Source organism: Lontra canadensis, unplaced genomic scaffold (genome assembly GCF_010015895.1).
Source record: "Lontra canadensis isolate GAN:19392208 unplaced genomic scaffold, GSC_riverotter_1.0 scaffold42, whole genome shotgun sequence".
NCBI lineage: Eukaryota > Metazoa > Chordata > Mammalia > Carnivora > Mustelidae > Lontra > Lontra canadensis.
In genome coordinates, this window is record NW_022631036.1 from 466,836 (window position 1) to 484,174 (window position 17,339).

The following is a 17,339-nucleotide window of genomic DNA, read 5'->3' on the forward strand; positions in this document are numbered from 1 at the left end:
TGTGTCTGTTTTTGTGCCAGTACCATGCTGTCTTGATGATGACAGCTTTGTAATAGAGCTTGAAGTCCGGAATTGTGATGCCACCAACTTTGGCTTTCTTTTTCAATATTCCTTTGGCTATTCGAGGTCTTCTCTGGTTCCATATAAATTTTAGGATTATTTCTTCCATTTCTTTGAAAAAAATGGATGGCACTTTGATAGGAATTGCATTAAATGTGTAGATTGCTTTAGGTAGCATAGACATTTTCACAATATTTGTTCTTCCAATCCAGGAGCATGGAACATTTTTCCATTTCTTTGTGTCTTCCTCAATTTCTTTCATGAGTACTTTATAGTTTTCTATGTATAGATTCTTAGTCTCTTTGGTTAGGTTTATTCCTAGGTATCTTATAGTTTTGGGTGCAATTGTAAGTGGGATTGACCCCTTAATTTCTCTTTCTTCTGTCTTGTTGTTGGTGTAGAGGAATGCAACTGATTTCTGTGCATTGATTTTATATCCTGACACTTTACTGAATTCCTGTACCAGTTCTAGCAGTTTTGGAGTGGAGTCTTTTGGGTTTTCCACATATAGTATCATATCATCTGTGAAGAGTGATAGTTTGACTTCTTCTTTGCTGATTTGGATGCCTTTAATTTCCTTTTGTTGTCTGATTGCTGAGGCTAGGACTTCAAGTACTATGTTGAATAGCAGTGGTGATAACGGACATCCCTGCCGTGTTCCTGACCTTAGCAGAAAAGCTTTCAGTTTTTCTCCATTGAGAATGATATTTGCGGTGGGTTTTTCATAGATGGCTTTGATAATATTGAGGTATGTGCCCTCTATCCCTTCACTTTGAAGAGTTTTGATCAGGAAGGGATGCTGTACTTTGTCAAATGCTTTTTCAGCATCTATTGAGAGTATCATATGATTCTCGTTCTTTCTTTTATTAATGTGTTGTATCACATTGATTGATTTGCGGACGTTGAACCAAGCTTGCAGCCCTGGAATAAATCCCACTTGGTCGTGGTGAATAATCCTTTTAATGTACTGTTGAATCCTATTGGCTAGTATTTTGGTGAGAATTTTTGCATCTGTGTTCATCAAGGATCTTGGTCTGTTGTTCTCTTTTTTGATGGGATCCTTGTCTGGTTTTGGGATCAAGGTGATGCTGGCCTCATAAAATGAGTTTGGAAATTTTCCTTCCATTTCTATTTTTTGGAACAGTTTCAGGAGAATAGGAATTAGTTCTTCTTTAAATGTTTGGTAGAATTCCCCCGGGAAGCCGTCTGGCCCTGGGCTTTTGTTTGTTTGGAGATTTTTGATGACTGTTTCAATCTCCTTTCTGGTTATGGGTCTGTTCAGGCTTTCTATTTCTTCCTGGTTCAGTTGTGGTAGTTTGTATGTCTGTAGGAATGCATCCATTTCTTCCAGATTGTCAAATTTGTTGGCGTAGAGTTGCTCATAGTATGTTCTTATAATTGTCTGTATTTCTTTGGTGTTCGTTGTGATCTCTCCTCTTTCATTCATGATTTTATTTATTTGGGTCCTTTCTCTTTTATTTTTGATAATTCTGGCCAGGGGTTTATCAATCTTATTAATTCTCTCAAAGAACCAGCTCCTAGTTTCATTGATTTGTTCTATTGTTTTTTTGGTTTCCATTTCATTGATTTCTGCTCTGATCTTTACGATTTCTCTTCTCCTGCTGGGTTTAGGGTTTCTTTCTTGTTCTTTCTCCAGCTCCTTTAGGTGTAGGGTTAGGTTGTGTACCTGAGACCTTTCTTGTTTCTTGAGAAAGGCTTGTACTGCTATATATTTTCCTCTCAGGACTGCCTTTGTTGTGTCCCACAGATTTTGAACCGTTGTGTTTTCATTATCATTTGTTTCCATGAATTTTTTCAATTCTTCTTTAATTTCCTGGTTGACCCATTCATTCTTTAGAAGAATGCTGTTTAGTCTCCATGTATTTGGGTTCTTTCCAAATTTCCTCTTGTGATTGAGTTCTAGCTTCAGAGCATTGTGGTCTGAAAATATGCAGGGAATGATCCCAATCCTTTGATACCGCTTGAGACCTGATTTAGGACTGAGGATGTGATCTATTCTGGAGAATGTTCCATTCTGAAGAATGTGTATTCTGTTGCTTTGGGATGAAATGTTTTGAATATATCTGTGATGTCCATCTGGTCCAGTGTGTCATTTAAGGCCTTTATTTCCTTGTTGATCTTTTGCTTGGATGATCTGTCCATTTCAGTGAGGGGAGTGTTAAAGTCCCCTACTATTATTGTATTATTGTTGATGTGTTTCTTTGATTTTGTTATTAATTGGTTTATATAGTTGGCTGCTCCCATGTTAGGGGCATAGATATTTAAAATTGTTAGATCTTCTTGTTGGACAGATCCTTTGAGTATGATATAGTGTCCTTCCTCATCTCTTATTATAGTCTTTGGCTTAAAATCTAATTGATCTGATATAAGGATTGCCACTCCTGCTTTCTTCTGATGTCCATTAGCATGGTAAATTCTTTTCCACCCCCTCACTTTAAATCTGGAGGTGTTTTCGGGTTTAAAATGAGTTTCTTGTAGGCAGCATATAGATGGGTTTTGTTTTTTTATCCATTCTGATACCCTGTGTCTTTTGATTTGGGCATTTAGCCCATTAACATTCAGGGTAACTATTGAGAGATATGAATTTAGTGCCATTGTATTGCCTGTAAGGTGACTGTTATTGTATATTGTTTCTGTTCCTTTCTGTTCTACTACTTTTAGGGTCTCTCTTTGCTTAGAGGACCCCTTTCAATATTTCCTGTAGAGCTGGTTTGGTGTTTGCAAATTCTTTCAGTTTTTGTTTGTCCTGGAAGCTTTTAATCTCTCCTTCTATTTTCAATGATAGCCTAGCTGGATATAGTATTCTTGGCTGCGTGTTTTTCTCGTTTAGTGCTCTGAATATATCATGCCAGCTCTTTCTGGCCTGCCAGGTCTCTGTGGATAAGTCTGCTGCCAATCTAATATTTCTACCATTGTATGTTACAGACTTCTTGTCCCGGGCTGCTTTCAGGATTTTCTCTTTGTCCTTAAGACTTGTAAATTTTACTATTAGGTGACGGGGTGTGGACCTATTCTTATTGATTTTGAGGGGGGGTTCTCTGAACCTCCTGGATTTTGATGCTTGTTCCCTTTGCCATATTGGGGAAATTCTCTCCAATAATTCTCTCCAATATACCTTCTTCTCCCCTCTCTCTTTATCTTCTTCTTCTGGAATCCCAATTATTCTAATGTTGTTTCATCTTATGGTGTCACTTATCTCTCGAATTCTCCCCTCGTGGTCCAGTAGCTGTTTGTCCCTCTTTTGCTCAGCTTCTTTATTCTCTGTCATTTGGTCTTCTATATTTCTAATTCTTTCTTCTGCCTCATTTATCCTGGCAGTGAGAGCCTCCATTTTTGATTGCACCTCATTAATAGCTTTTTTTATTTCAACTTGGTTAGATTTTAGTTCTTTTAATTTCTCCAGAAAGCGCTTTTATATCTCCCAAGAGTGTTTCTCTAATATCTTCCATGCCTTTTTCGAGCCTGGCTAGAACCTTGAGAATTGTCATTCTGAACTCTAGGTCTGACATATTACCAATGTCTGTATTGATTAGGTCCCTAGCCTTCGGTACTGCCTCTTGTTCTTTTTTTTGTGGTGGATTTTTCCGCCTTGTCATTTTATCTAGTTAAGAGTATGTGAAGGAGCAATTAAAATACTAAAAGGGTGGCAACAACCCCAGGACAATATGCTTTAGCTAAATCAGAAGAGATCCCAAATCATGAGGGGGGAGAAAGGGGATAAAAAGGTTCAGAAAGAAAAAAAAAAGAAACAATTAAAAAAAAGAAAACCAATAAAGAAAAAATATAAAAAGGAAAAAAATATATATATATTAGATAAACTAGTTAAAAAACGTTAAAAAAGAAAAGGGTAAAAGTTAAAAAGAATTTAGCAGAAGAAGAGAAAAAAAAATTGAAAAAAAAATTAAATTAACTGCAAGGCTAAAGAATCATGGGGAGAAAGCCATGAGTTCCGTGCTTTGCTTTCTCCTCCTCTGGAATTCCGCTGCTCTCCTTGGTATTGAAACTGCACTCCTTGGTAGGTGAACTTGATCCTGGCTGGGTTTTTTGTTGATCTTCTGGGGGAGGGGCCTGTTGTAGTGATTCTCAAGTGTCTTTGCCCCAGGCGGAGTTGCACCGCCCTTACCAGGGGTTGGGCTGAGTAATCCGCTCGGGTTTGCTTTCGGGAGCTTTTGTTCCCTGAGCGCTTTCCGTAGAGTTCCGGAGGACGGGAATGAAGATGGCGGCCTCCCAGTCTCCGCCCGGAGCAGCCGAGAGCCCGGGACCCCACTCCTCAGTGCGCCCCCAGAGAACAGCGCCCAATTACTCCCGTCACCCTGGCCTCCGGCCGCGCTCCGAGCTGACCAAGCCTGCGACCGGTTCAAGGTAACCCCGAGCTTAGAGCTCACTCCTCGTCTCTGTCTCTGTAGCCGGCTTCCCCGTTCTAATACCTGTAAGGTCTGCGACACTCAGACACCCCTGATCCTTCTGTGACCCTGCGGGACCTGAGGCCACGCTGACCCCGCGTGGGCTTCACCCAGGTTAAGCCTCTGGAGTGGTGTCCCTCAGCGGAACAGACTTTTAAAAGTCCTGATTTTGTTCTCCGTTGCTCCGCCGCTTGCCGGGAGCTGGCCCCTCCCCCCGCGGTCTATCTTCCGGTCGCTTTGGATTCACTTCTCTGCCAGTCCTACCTTTCAGAAAGTGGTTGATTTTCTGTTTCTAGAATTGCTGTTCTTCTTCTCTTCGATCTCCCGTTGGATTTGTAGGTGTTTGCAATCTTTAGATAAGCTATCTAGCTGATCTCCTGCTACCTGAAGTAGTCTCAGCCTGCTACTTCTCTGCCATCTTGACGACTCCTCCCATTTATTCTTGTATTATAGATTCAAATTATCAGTATTACTGAACTTCAGTATTTTTGCTTTATATATTTCTCTTTCAAAAATTTTTTTGCATTTATATTTCCAACATTTTATTATGAAAATTTTCAAACATACAGCAAAGTTGAAAGATTTTATAGTGAACATCCATATACCTACCGTCTAGATTCTACTGTTGGCATTTAACTTGTACTTGATTTAGCACATACCTGTGCATCTGTCCATCCTTCCACCTGTCAATTAATTCATCTTATTTTTGGTGCATTTCATATTAATGTTTTTTTATTCAGCTTTGAGACAGCACTTATAGCAATTAATTGTTAATTTTACATAGCATCATAGACTATAGTGTTCTTTTAATATCACAACTTCTCTATTTTTAGACTATTTTTTCTAACGTTATAGGAATGGCTTTCAGTAAGTAGTAAAGGAAGGGTACACAGGGGTTTGTTTTGTTTTTTCTAACCAGTATTATTGTTAGAATGTTATTCTCTTGCCTTCCCATATGGATAACTTCTTGAATTGACTGTGTAACAAAACCTTTAGTGTTTTTTTCATCACAGGTTAGCTGTTTGTATTTATCCTGCAAACCTGCCCCCTTATTTTCCTCTAATTTAAGATGAATTTCAAATTCTGAATAAAATCTTTTAAGGATATTTTTCTGGGAAGAGTATCCCTGTGTAGCATCATATCTGTAGATAACAGATACTGTTAACTAGTTATTAAATTCTGCTTTCTACAAATTTCTGTCTAGCAGTTGTTCCCCTCTATGTTGTCTTCAAAATTTTTTAAAATAAAAGCCAAAAGAACTTACTAGGAGGAAATAATAAGAATATGAATGCGTGTTCTGTGGCTTCCCGTCTTAAAAGGCAAAATCCTAGAGAGGACAGCTTTTTCATTTGTATTCTCTTTATGAAAAATTGTGAAGTGAATGATTCTGTGTTTTACTCCTTTGTCTTTGCCTTTCTAATGTTTTTGCTTCTACCCATTGACTTTTTCTTCTGAGCTATTGCAGGTGCTTGGTGCCCTGAGGTTGTCTATTATTTACTCTGGGCTTCCTTCCAAAAAGAATTAAGGCCTTCAGATAATAAAAAGCACAAATACAATAAAATCATTAAAACAAGAGTAAGAGTTAAGCCATAAAAGATCAGGGGATAATTGTGGAGAACATTTAGAAAACACTGCAGTTGGTCATAAAACTTAACCTTAGGCAATCTGGCAGCAATCGGAAACAGAAAGATGAAATTTTTGCTTTCTTATCATCATTTTATAATAAATGGCAATATAAAACTTTCCCCTGATTGTAAATGCTGAGAGGGATTTTTCATAATTCTTTTAATGTAAAAGATATAGGGAACAGTATACTTTGATCATTTATATAACTGATAAGATTTACACATAATTATCTCTTAACAAAAGTCAAAAAAGTATAGGGGCACCTGGGTGGCTCAGTTGGTGAAGTGTCTGACTCTTGATTTTGGCTCAGATAATGATCTCAGGGTTGTGAGATCTAACCCTTAATGGGGCTCTGTGCTCAGCAGGGAGTCAGCTTAAGATTCTCTCCCATTTCCACCCCTCCCTGTGCTCATGTTCAAGCTGTACTCTCCCTCTTCCTTCTCCCTCTTTCTCCCTCCCTTCTTCCCTCCCAAATAAATAAGTCTTTAAAAAATAAGTCAAAAGTATACTGTTAAACAACGTAGAGATTGTTCCAGTGTGCCTGAATGATGTAATCTAGATAGGATGCCTTTTGTTATTTCACTAGATTGATTGTTCTCAGACTTTTTCAGTCAGGTATTAGATTTTCTTCTTTTTGTTGTTTTTGTTTTTTGCAGATATTCATGTGATAGTTACTGGACTTTCAACATCTATTGAATGAGGAAATGTATAACAATAAAAGGCTGTTATGAATTGATTAAATTTTTATGTACAAATGTATTTTATTCACAAGAGCTAACTACTAACATTTACTGAGCACTTATTTTATATCAGATATTGGTTTATTGTTCATGTAGATTCTAATGATTTAAAGATTAATGTGGATATCATGAGGGCTGAAGTGTCTCCTTTGTCCAATGATGTATGTGCCAGGTCTCTTTACTTGAAAGATAATTTTTTTTCCCCTTTGTAATTAATAAGTATCTTTTGGAGATAGAATTTAAAGCTCTGTAAATGTCCTGTTTCTCATTATACTTTTGAATTCCAGTTTTAGAATCCATTGCTTGAAAGAGCTAGAACTATGATGGTTGCCGAGTGGAAAATTTCTAACTCCCTATTCGTTCTATATATGTACTAATATACTTCACATACTACTGTAAGAGCTTTTCCTTCTCATTGTTTGTTTTTCAGTACAGACACCTGAGCCCTTATTTTATTCAGTGGGTTATAATTAGTTGCTGTCACACCCCTTCAGTCAGATTCCTGTGTCCTTTTGACATGTTTCCATCATTTTTTGGGTATGTCCTTTTGGTACAAAACGTTCTCAGTCCCATTCCTAGAATCAGCCATTTCTCAACCAAGGGTCCAAGTTCCTTTTAGTGGGACATGGAATTTAGATATCAAAATCTAGGGATTAGGAGTGTTTTTAGTTACTGGAGTGTTCTTGCTTCTCAACTCTTGTTGGTAGAGCTAAAAAAAATAGATGTATGTGTAGCATGTGTATATGTGTGTGTGTGTATATAAATGTAACAATTCAGTAACATGACAGTGGGGAAAAAAGCAGTATTGCTAAGTTAATGTATTTATTTTATGCAGTTAAAACATGTTTATAGATACACAACTAAATATTGGAGGTCACCATTAATGTTATATCCCAAATATATTTATTGTGATTTAAGAACATTCTTATTTAGATTAAATGATTTTTTTTCTTATACTTGGGGTTGCAGTATATTCTGACATATATGTAGTTTTCACCAAGGAGGAGAGTATGTCTGGTTTTTAAATGTTCAGAGGAAAACTGACAGTCTTGTTTGGTGGAAATTGATGTGTATCTGAGGTCTACAGTATGTATGTATGTATGTATGTATTTATCAAGGTCTGTAGTTTTAAATATTTCCATTGCAGAAGTAACAAGATATATGATGAGCCTTTTAAGAAACATATTCATGGGGTGCCTTGGTGGCTCAGTGGGTTAAAGCCAATGCCTTTGGCTCAGGTCATTATCCCAGGGTCCTGGGATCAAGCCCCACATCGGGCTCTCTGCTCAGCAGGAAGCCTGCTTCCCCCTCTCTCTCTCTCTCTGCCTGCCTCTCTGCCTACTTGTGATCTCTGTCTGTCAAATGAATAAATCAAATCTTTCAAAAAAAAAAAAAAAAGAAAAAGAAACATACTCATGGGGTGCCTGGGTGGCTCCATTGGTTAAGTGTCTTCCTTTGGTTCAGGTTATGATCTTGGGGTCCTGGGATCAGGCCCCATGTTGGGCTCCCTCTCAGTGGGGAGCCTGTTTCTCCCTTTTCCTCTGCCCCTCTCCCCCATTTGTGCCTCTCCCTCTTAAATGAATAAATAAAATATTTTTTAAAAAAGAAACATATTCATGAGTAGAGAGGCTTCTGTATGAGGAAATTATATGGACATAGTATAATTTTCCACTGTTATTTATCAAAAAAAAGAAGCTGAAACAGATTCCATTATGTCATTGTTTTAGATAATGATCATCAATTACTGACCAGAATTTAGTTCTGTTTTCTCTTAGAAATGAAAGTACAGGCAGTCAGTCCTAATTGTTTACTTTTCTTCTTTCTTTCTCTCTCTCTTTTTTGTTTTTGTTTTTGTTTTGAGGGGGCAGGCAGAGGAAGAGGGAGAGAGAGTCTTAAGCAGGCTCCATGCCCAGCACTGAGCCTGATGCAGGCCTCAGTCTCACAACTCCAAAATCAGGACCTGAACTAAAACCGAGAGTTGGATGCTTAACTGACTGAGCCACCCAGGCGTCCCTTTGTTTAATTATTTTAATGAATCTTTTCTGCTTTGATGTAACACAGGCTGAAGAAAATATTTTCACGGGGTAATAGTTTCTCATGAAATTCATGGTTATAAATGAGTCCTCAATGCTGCTTACTGGCTGACTGTGCCACTTTAGTAAATTGGCTTTGCTACAGTGTTTCTTAATCTTGTGGAAAGTATCCATCCTTTTTAAAGAATACAGCCTTGTGGTTACCAGATGCTAATAGTGCTGATGCTCACACCATGAGCACAGTATTGACTACTTAGGTGCAGAACTTTTGGGTTCAGCATGTCCAGAGTACTAGGTGCTTTAGGACTCAGTTCTTTTATCCTCAGTTTTCTGTTTGAACTGCCATGAACCTTCCATGCAGTGCTGCACTACCATTTAGCCTTCACTTTGCAAGAATATGTCATTTATATAAGTTTATCTCTGTTCTCTCATTAGTCTATGAGCGTTTAATTCAGACTTGTTTCTTGGTCATAAAATAGTCATTAACATGATCCAGAATACAATTTTATTTGTGAAAACATATTCAGAAAGCTACAGAAATAAATTATTTCTTACAAATAAGTAATAAATTATTATTACAGATAATAAATTATCTGTATCCTAACAAATGAAAAAAGACAGATACACAAATTAAAGCTCAAAGATAACAAAAACACATTACAGAAAATAGGGGAAATATAAAGACACAAATCCCTTATAATTGCAGAATCCTAACATAGATACTGTTAAAGGCCTAGAATTACTAGTCTTCTATTTTTTCTGTACATGTAAGCACTTCTAGATTTTGGGAGGATAATGTGTTCATCATTTCACATACACTTCTCTTTCCAGGCTACGTATAGGACGGCTGTTTCAATTACCTTACCTTAGGAGTAAATTAAAAAGCAACAAATATTTATTCAGTAACTCTGTATGATTAGAGTGCTATAAATCTGATAAATCACATTTAGAGTACATTTGTTTAGAGAACCATAATTGCATTATATCAATGTACATTTCTCTAGTAATCAAATGTCATAAAAAAACATAGATTTATTTTAGAACTACTAAGTTATATAAGATCTACCTGTAAATATTTATCTTTATAATTAATAGTAAATTACAACCATTTATAAATCTGTTCATCAGTTATATAGCCCAAATAATTTTAAAGCTTTCAGAGTTTTGTCTTGTCTATGTATTTATAGCGAAAGAAGATTTCATTGAAGCAGGAAACTGCCTAAAAGGATATGTTATCACTGGAATTTATTCTGAAGAAGATGTTTTAATACTGTAAGTTTATTGGTCTTCTAATTTTAGAGAGGAAGAAGTTTGCAAGATAATATATTGTTTGTCTTTACACAGTTGATGAAGTAAAATAGGTCAGCAATATAACTAAATTTTTAATTTTCTTCAAAGAAGATCTGGGAAGTACCACCTGCATATTTAGAATTTTTAGATATTCTTTTGCTTTAGGCTAGAGTCCCCATAGGGGCGACCTTGGATTCATGCTATTTCATCTTTCCATAAAAATTTTCCTCTTTGGGTTCTCTTACCTGCAGTTTTGGTTCTTTGGAATTACCAAAGTTTTGGGAATTTTACATCTTGAGTGTCTGGGTTTTGATTTGCCACCAAGGTATGTATAAATATCAGAATTTTCTCATATTTCCACCAGTTTAGGCGATATAACTATACCTGATAGTGCCACCTAATTTTAAGTTATTGCAAACATACACTTAATCAGTGCTTTTTTTAACCAAATAAGTTGCTTTATTTGTAGAGTGTGGGACTCCTGTGAACTACCAGATATTTCAGTTGGTTCAGAATGAAGGACTGAATCGAAAATTTGGAGATTAGTAATGCATATGCAATACATACAGTAATACATGTACATCACATTCTGCATTAATGGCTTATTTTCAGGTGCAAGTGGAGTTGATAAGTCCAAATAATTTGTCTTGCTTACCTCCTGACTGTAATATTCCTAATTGTGATTTCTGAGCTTACATCTTTCATCCTGAACACTGGTGACATATGCCCTTCATGATTAATATTTCTATCCATTAAAGCAGTAACTTGTCAAGTAAATCCTGAACTCCAGATCTTTAGAAAATATGAGACCTATTCACCTGACATAAGGAAGTCACCCACTATCTTGTACTCTGCTGTCATTGTGCATTTAGCTGTGGTCCAAGAGGTAGGCCAGTAGTTTTCAGAGCATGTTTTATTTATAACCAACTGATCACCCAAGAGAGTCTTCCAGGTAATTTGAAGACTGGACCCTCTACTAATGTTTATGTATTATAACATCTATACTTTGTTTTATCATCAACTGAGATTTTACATGATATATATGTGACTACCTCACTGGTCATTTCACACCAAGCATTTTTTTTTTTCTATTTAATTTAGTGATTCCCCTCTTTTGTTAGCAAAAGTAGTGATAAGAAGTGGCAGATTGGGGCTTGGTTACAGTGGAGAGAGCATAGACTTTGTATGAGGGGCACCTCGATTTGAAGCCTAGCTGTACCATTTATCACTCTGAGTCCTGGTGTCCTTCTCTATCAAATGCAGGTAATAGTGGTCTCATGTAGGGCTGTTCTGAGGGTTAAATGAAAACTAAAGATGTCTGAAAGAGTGCTTGGAAAATAGTAGGTTTCTAGTAAATGCTTGTCTCCTCAGCAGTATGGTGAGCCGTCCAGAAAGGTCGATAACCATGCAGCATGTTCCTAATCCTGTTTAGACATTTTCTTGATGGGTAAGTTGTCTAGAGAAAAAAAAATCTGGCTAGGCTTTTATCTGTTGCTTTCTTTTAATCTAGGTTGTCAAGGCTCCTGAACTTCCTCAGATAGCCTCATATAGAAGAGAAGTTTGCCGGGAAATCGAGTTCATTTTTTTTCTTTAGTAGTAGGGCTTCCCCATTTGCTACTTTCCACTCTGACCTCCCGGACTAATTGTTTATGTTTTTGATGACTTGCTATATTTTATTGGAAATCTTAATACTACATTTCTCCATAGGTCAAATAAATATGCTGCAGCCCTTCCAGCCCTGCTGCTGGCCAGACACAAAGAAGGCAAAACAGAGAGCATTCCATTAGCTAACTCCCCTGCACAAGACATAGTTCAAATAATAACAAATGCATTACTGGAAACATTTGTGAGTATATTTTATAATACGGATGTTATTTAAAATAGGAAAATCTAGACCAGTTAAAAATAGTCTGTTTTAAAACACCATTTTCCAGCTGTTGTTGGCACAGGGCATGATGTCTTGTGAGCTGAAGATTCATTGGGTTGCTGTTTTAGTCTTCACTCATTATGCACACAGCTTCTGTAGTCCACTGCCAAAAGTTGACGTGTCTTTGGATTATTTTTACTGCCGAGACTAGTGTAGCTGATGACCAGTTGAAGGAAGTACTTAAAACTAGGCTGAAACTTGGTGCATAGATAAAGCACGTGGATTCTGGAGAGTCATACTACCCAGCTTCAGATCCTTGCTTGATTCCTTGCTGGCTCTTTCTTAACTTCTCTCTGCCTCACTTGCCACGGGTGTAAAATGCAGGTGGTCGTAGCACGTGCTGCAGAGACTTAATTGTGAAGACTAAGTGAGACAGGTATATGGTGTTGTGTGTCATATTTGGACCCTGATGAGCATTCAACAACTGTTAGCTAGTATTCTTACTTACACAGTTTTGAACAAAAGAGTATCTTATGAAAAGCCTTTTCCACTGCTTCCTTTGAAAATACTGAATTCAAGGGCAGAACAGTTGTAACCTACATTTCTCAGTTTCTGTTGTTTTTGTATTTATATTAAACATAGCTGGAATATTGTAAATATATACTTCTCTGCATTTTTTTTTAAATTTTCAAAGATTTATTTATTTGACAGAGAGAGATCACACACAAGTAGGCAGAGAGGCAGGCAGAGAGAGAGGAGGAAACAGGCTTCCTGCCAAGCAGAGAGCCCGATGCAGAACTCAATCCCAGGACCCCAAGATCATGACCTGAGCCGAAGGCAGAGACTTAACCCACTGAGCCACCCAGGCGCCCTACTTTTTTCTGCATTTCTAAAGTGACATAAGAAGCATTACTATCAGCGATAAATACTGAATGAATATCCTCCTGTTATGTTTTTTTGCCATGATGATCTAAATAACATTATATTTTAGGCTCAGATTAATAGATGTAGTCTTTATTAAATCTTTTTGTGATCTTGGTTCTGTTCCCTCCCTTCTTCCCATTAAAGTTACAGGTTATAATTAATCAAATCATTAATATTTTCAGGATGTAGGTTTCCAAATTATTAAGGTGACATTTTTGTATTTAATGACCTGTTATTAAATGAATATTTCCTTAGCCATATACATAGTGTAATATTTTTGGAATTATTATAAGCCTTTGCCTTCTTTCTCCCAGATAATACAGAGCACTGTTAAGAGAAGAAAATTGGAATCAACCATAACCTCCTTGACGAAATTTAAATTGGGGTGTCTGGGTGGCTCAGTGGGTTACAGCCTCCGCCTTCAGCTCAGGTCATGATCCCAGAGTCCTGGGATCGAGCCCTGCATCGGGTTCTCTGCTCAGCGACGAGCCTCCTTCTTCCTCTCTCTCTGCCTGTCTCTGCGCCTACTTGTAATCTCTGTCTATCAAATAAATAAATAAAAATCTTTAAAAAAAAAAAAGTAAAGAAATATTTTCCCAAACTTAAAAAAAATTCCATGTGTATCTATGATTTTCTTTTTATATCAAGGGATATATCCACCAAGAAATGAAGATTTACATACTGGTTTTTTTTTTTAAATATCTATAATATTCTGAAAAAAACTCAGCATTTTTTTTCCCCTAAAAATTGTATGTTAGATACAATGAGAGTTTTGTTATATGTTTGCCATCTGATCTGGTCCAGATTTTAGCATAAGAAATCATTAGAAGTGTTCCATCCTTGTAAAACAGGGAACTCTTATCTTCAAGTTAGCTTTATTTTGGAAATAACTCATTAAGATAAAGTGAGCTTAAATGAAAAGATCTTACTATTCATAGTCACTAGTCAAGTCAGTATAGCAAAATCTCCACTTAAAATATGTTTGAATTCCATTTTACAAACTAAAATTGCATGAGTGATTTGGACGTTATTTTCTATTTTATGTCTCATCATTCTACATGTTTTTTCTTTCTTTTTTTTTCAACAGCCAGAGATCACTGTGGAAAATCTTCCCATTTATTTAAGACTTCAGAAACCATTACTTATTTTATTCAGTGAGGGCAGCATAAATCCTCAGTATAAAAAAGCAGTGTTGACGCTGGCAAAAGATAAACACTTGGATTCACTTACCCCCTGCTGGTTAAATCTGTAAGTATATTCTTATTTTTTAATATGTAAAAGGTAAGAAACTATAATGATTACATTTTTTAAAAAGATATTTATTTATTTGACAGAGACAAAGAGAAAGCGAGAGAGGGAACACAAGCAGAGGGAGTGGGAGAGGGAGAAGCAGGCTCTCCGCTGAGCAAGGAGCCTGATGGGGAACTCAGTCCTAGGACCCTGGAATCATGACCTGAGCCAAAGGCAGACACTTAACTGACTGAACCATCCAGGCGCCACATACATTTTCTTTAGGAAATGAAACTCTCTAATTCTATCTTTGGAGTTAATATAATGGGACCAGTGTATGAGTTATGATATTTTAGTAACTAAACTTCCTCATATGGTCTAAGACGACCTTATTTTGGATTGAATTGTTTTACAATAAATTTTTTATTTTGTTGAATGTTATTTTTTGCAGGTGTATATAGGTATACTTGACAATATTGTAAGATATTTAAAGTGTACATCATGGTGATTTGATACATGTATACATTGTGGAAGGAATGCTCCATGTAAATTAACATATTAATTACCTTGCATTATATATATATGGTGGGGGAGGGAGTAAGAACATTTAAGTTCTCAGCAATTTTCAGTTATATAGTGTTCACAACTATAGTCACCATGTTATATACAGTAGATCTTCAGAACTTACTTATTCATGTTACAGCTGAAAGTTTGTTTCCTTTTCCCAACCTCTTCCTATTTCCCCCAACCCTGAGTCCCGGGCAACCACTTTTCTACTCTGGTTCTGTAAGTTTGACTTTCTAATTTTTCACGTAAGTGATTCCATGCAGTATTTGTCTTTCTCTCTCTGACTTGTTTCACTTGGCATAATGTCCTCAGAGTCCATCCATGTTGTAGGAAATAGCAGGATTTTCTTCTTTCTCATGACTGATTAATATTCTGTTGTATCTGTACGACATCTTCTTCATTCATCGTTTGACAGACACTTAGGTTGTTTCCCTATCTTGACTGTTACAAATAATGCTGCGATAAACATGGGAGTGCATGTGTCTCTTCACTATCTTGTTTACATCTTCTTTGGATAAATACCCAGAAGTAGGATTGCTCAGATGATAGTTCTTTTTCATTTTTTTGAGGAACCACCTTGCTGTTTTCCATAGTGGCTGTACCAATTTACGTTCTCACCAACAGTGTACAAGGGTTACCTTTTCTTTACACTTGTTATCTTTTGTTTTTTTGATACTAGCCGTTTTAACAGGGTTGAGGTGGTATCTTATTGTGGTTTTGGTTTGCATTCCCTAATTAGTGATGTTGAGCATCTTTTCAGACATACAGACAATGGCCATCTGTATGTCTTCTTTGGGAAAATGTCTGTTTAGATCCTCTGCCCATTTTTTAATTGGATTGTTTGTATTCTTTGTGTTACACGAGTTCCTTAGTTATTTTAGATATAAACCCCTTATCAGATAGATGATTTGCAAATATTTTCTCTCATTCCAAAGGTCGCCTTTTCATTTAGTTGATGGTTTCCTTTGCTATGCAGAAGCTTTTTAATTTGATGTGGTCCACTTAATTTATTTTTACTTATGTTTCCTTTTTGTGTCATACAAATTTTAAAAAGCAGTAATTTTTCTGATTTTAAAAGTAATTGATGTCCACTGAAGCAAATACAGAAAAATAAACATTGTGATATTTTGGCATTTTTCTTTAGTTCCTTTTTCTGTACTTTTATATTTTTAAAATGCAACCTAATATGTTACAGATAATTTTCAGTGCATTTGCCAGCAATATTTTCTGTTATGTTTTCTAGATGTATGGCTTGTGTTCCATTTAATGTCTGTGAACACAGTTCACATAAATACACACTGTTTGTTGTTCAAATTCATCAAATGAAAAGACATTTATTACAAGAATGGGGCAATGTACATTTTTTTTTTCTGTGAAGAGATCACACAACATACTGCTTAAGACAAAAATTTCCCAGGGCTTTGTAGATATCTCAGAGTAAAACAATATTTTCCATGATTTGGAATGTGCTATTTTAGGAAACCTAGGTATCTTAAAAGTTGTGGTTTTTGTGTATGGCCAGAACTTTTGAAAAAATGTTTTAAATTTGAAATTAACCCCTTTATTCCTGAGGAAAAACAACTTTATTTGGAGAAGTATTTATTATAAATATCTTACTATTTTATAGTTTGTAACCATTTAATTTTTAAGTTGATAAGTGATCTGATACTTGGCTCAACTTTGGAAAGAACCTATTGATTGATCCTTTGGGAGGAACCCCAATTGGCAAATCTTTGACCTATGATTGGTTTTCATGAAAATAGTCACTGACTACCTTTGTTTTTTTTCTCCTAAGAGAAACAATGCCCATGTTAAAAGAAACTCATTTCTGAGTTTCTAACTGTATCTGATTACTGATAACATAGTTATAGACCTCTTGGATTTTAGGATATCTTTTTATAAAATAAACTTAATGATATGATACTATATTTAAAGTTTAATATTTTACAGCCTGTTGTTTTCATAATTTTGTTATAGAAAGAAATACTAATGGATTCAATTGCTCTCTTTTGCAGAAAGAATACTCCTGTAGGACGAGGAATCTTACAGGCATATTTTGACGCTCTGCCTTCCCTTCCTCTTCTTGTTGTGGTCAATCTGCACTCCGGTGGCCAAGTATTTGCATTTCCATCAGACCAGGCTATCACAGAACAAAACCTTTTATTGTGGCTGAAGAAACTAGAAGCAGGACTTGAGAGTCATATAAGTAAGTTTTCCATTTTAATACACAGTTCTCTGTTTTCATAGATTTTTAGACTTGAATTATAGCTAATATATGCTAGAATGAGTTGAATTGTAATGTTTGTAAGTATCTTAAATATTAATATGTTATAGCATTGTCCACGGAGCTATCTTCTTTGTGGTATTTATTACCCCCAGAAAATAAGTTCCATTCCATTCCATTTTATTAAATTTAATGATAGTAATAACAAACGTTTACTGAATACTGAACAGGTGTCTAGCACAATGCTAAGTGATTCACATGTGTTAACTCATTTAATTCTCCTAAGTCATAGGAAGTATTGCTACCTGTAGATGACTTAGGTAACTAGTTCAAAGTTAAATAATTAAACAGTAA

The 17,339-nt window shown here is 36.1% G+C and overlaps 1 protein-coding gene across 5 annotated transcripts in view; it reads left to right on the forward strand.

The window, feature by feature from the left end:
- TXNDC16 (thioredoxin domain containing 16) overlaps nt 1-17,339 on the forward strand; it is a 126,112-nt gene that overhangs the window by 90,130 nt on the left and 18,643 nt on the right. For all 5 annotated transcript variants that reach the window (XM_032871094.1, XM_032871097.1, XM_032871095.1 and 2 more), the window contains 4 exons: nt 10,071-10,155; nt 11,881-12,019; nt 14,052-14,212; nt 16,777-16,967. In XM_032871094.1, the coding sequence (XP_032726985.1) occupies nt 10,071-10,155; nt 11,881-12,019; nt 14,052-14,212; nt 16,777-16,967 (576 nt within the window). The remainder of the gene's footprint in view (nt 1-10,070; nt 10,156-11,880; nt 12,020-14,051; nt 14,213-16,776; nt 16,968-17,339) is intronic.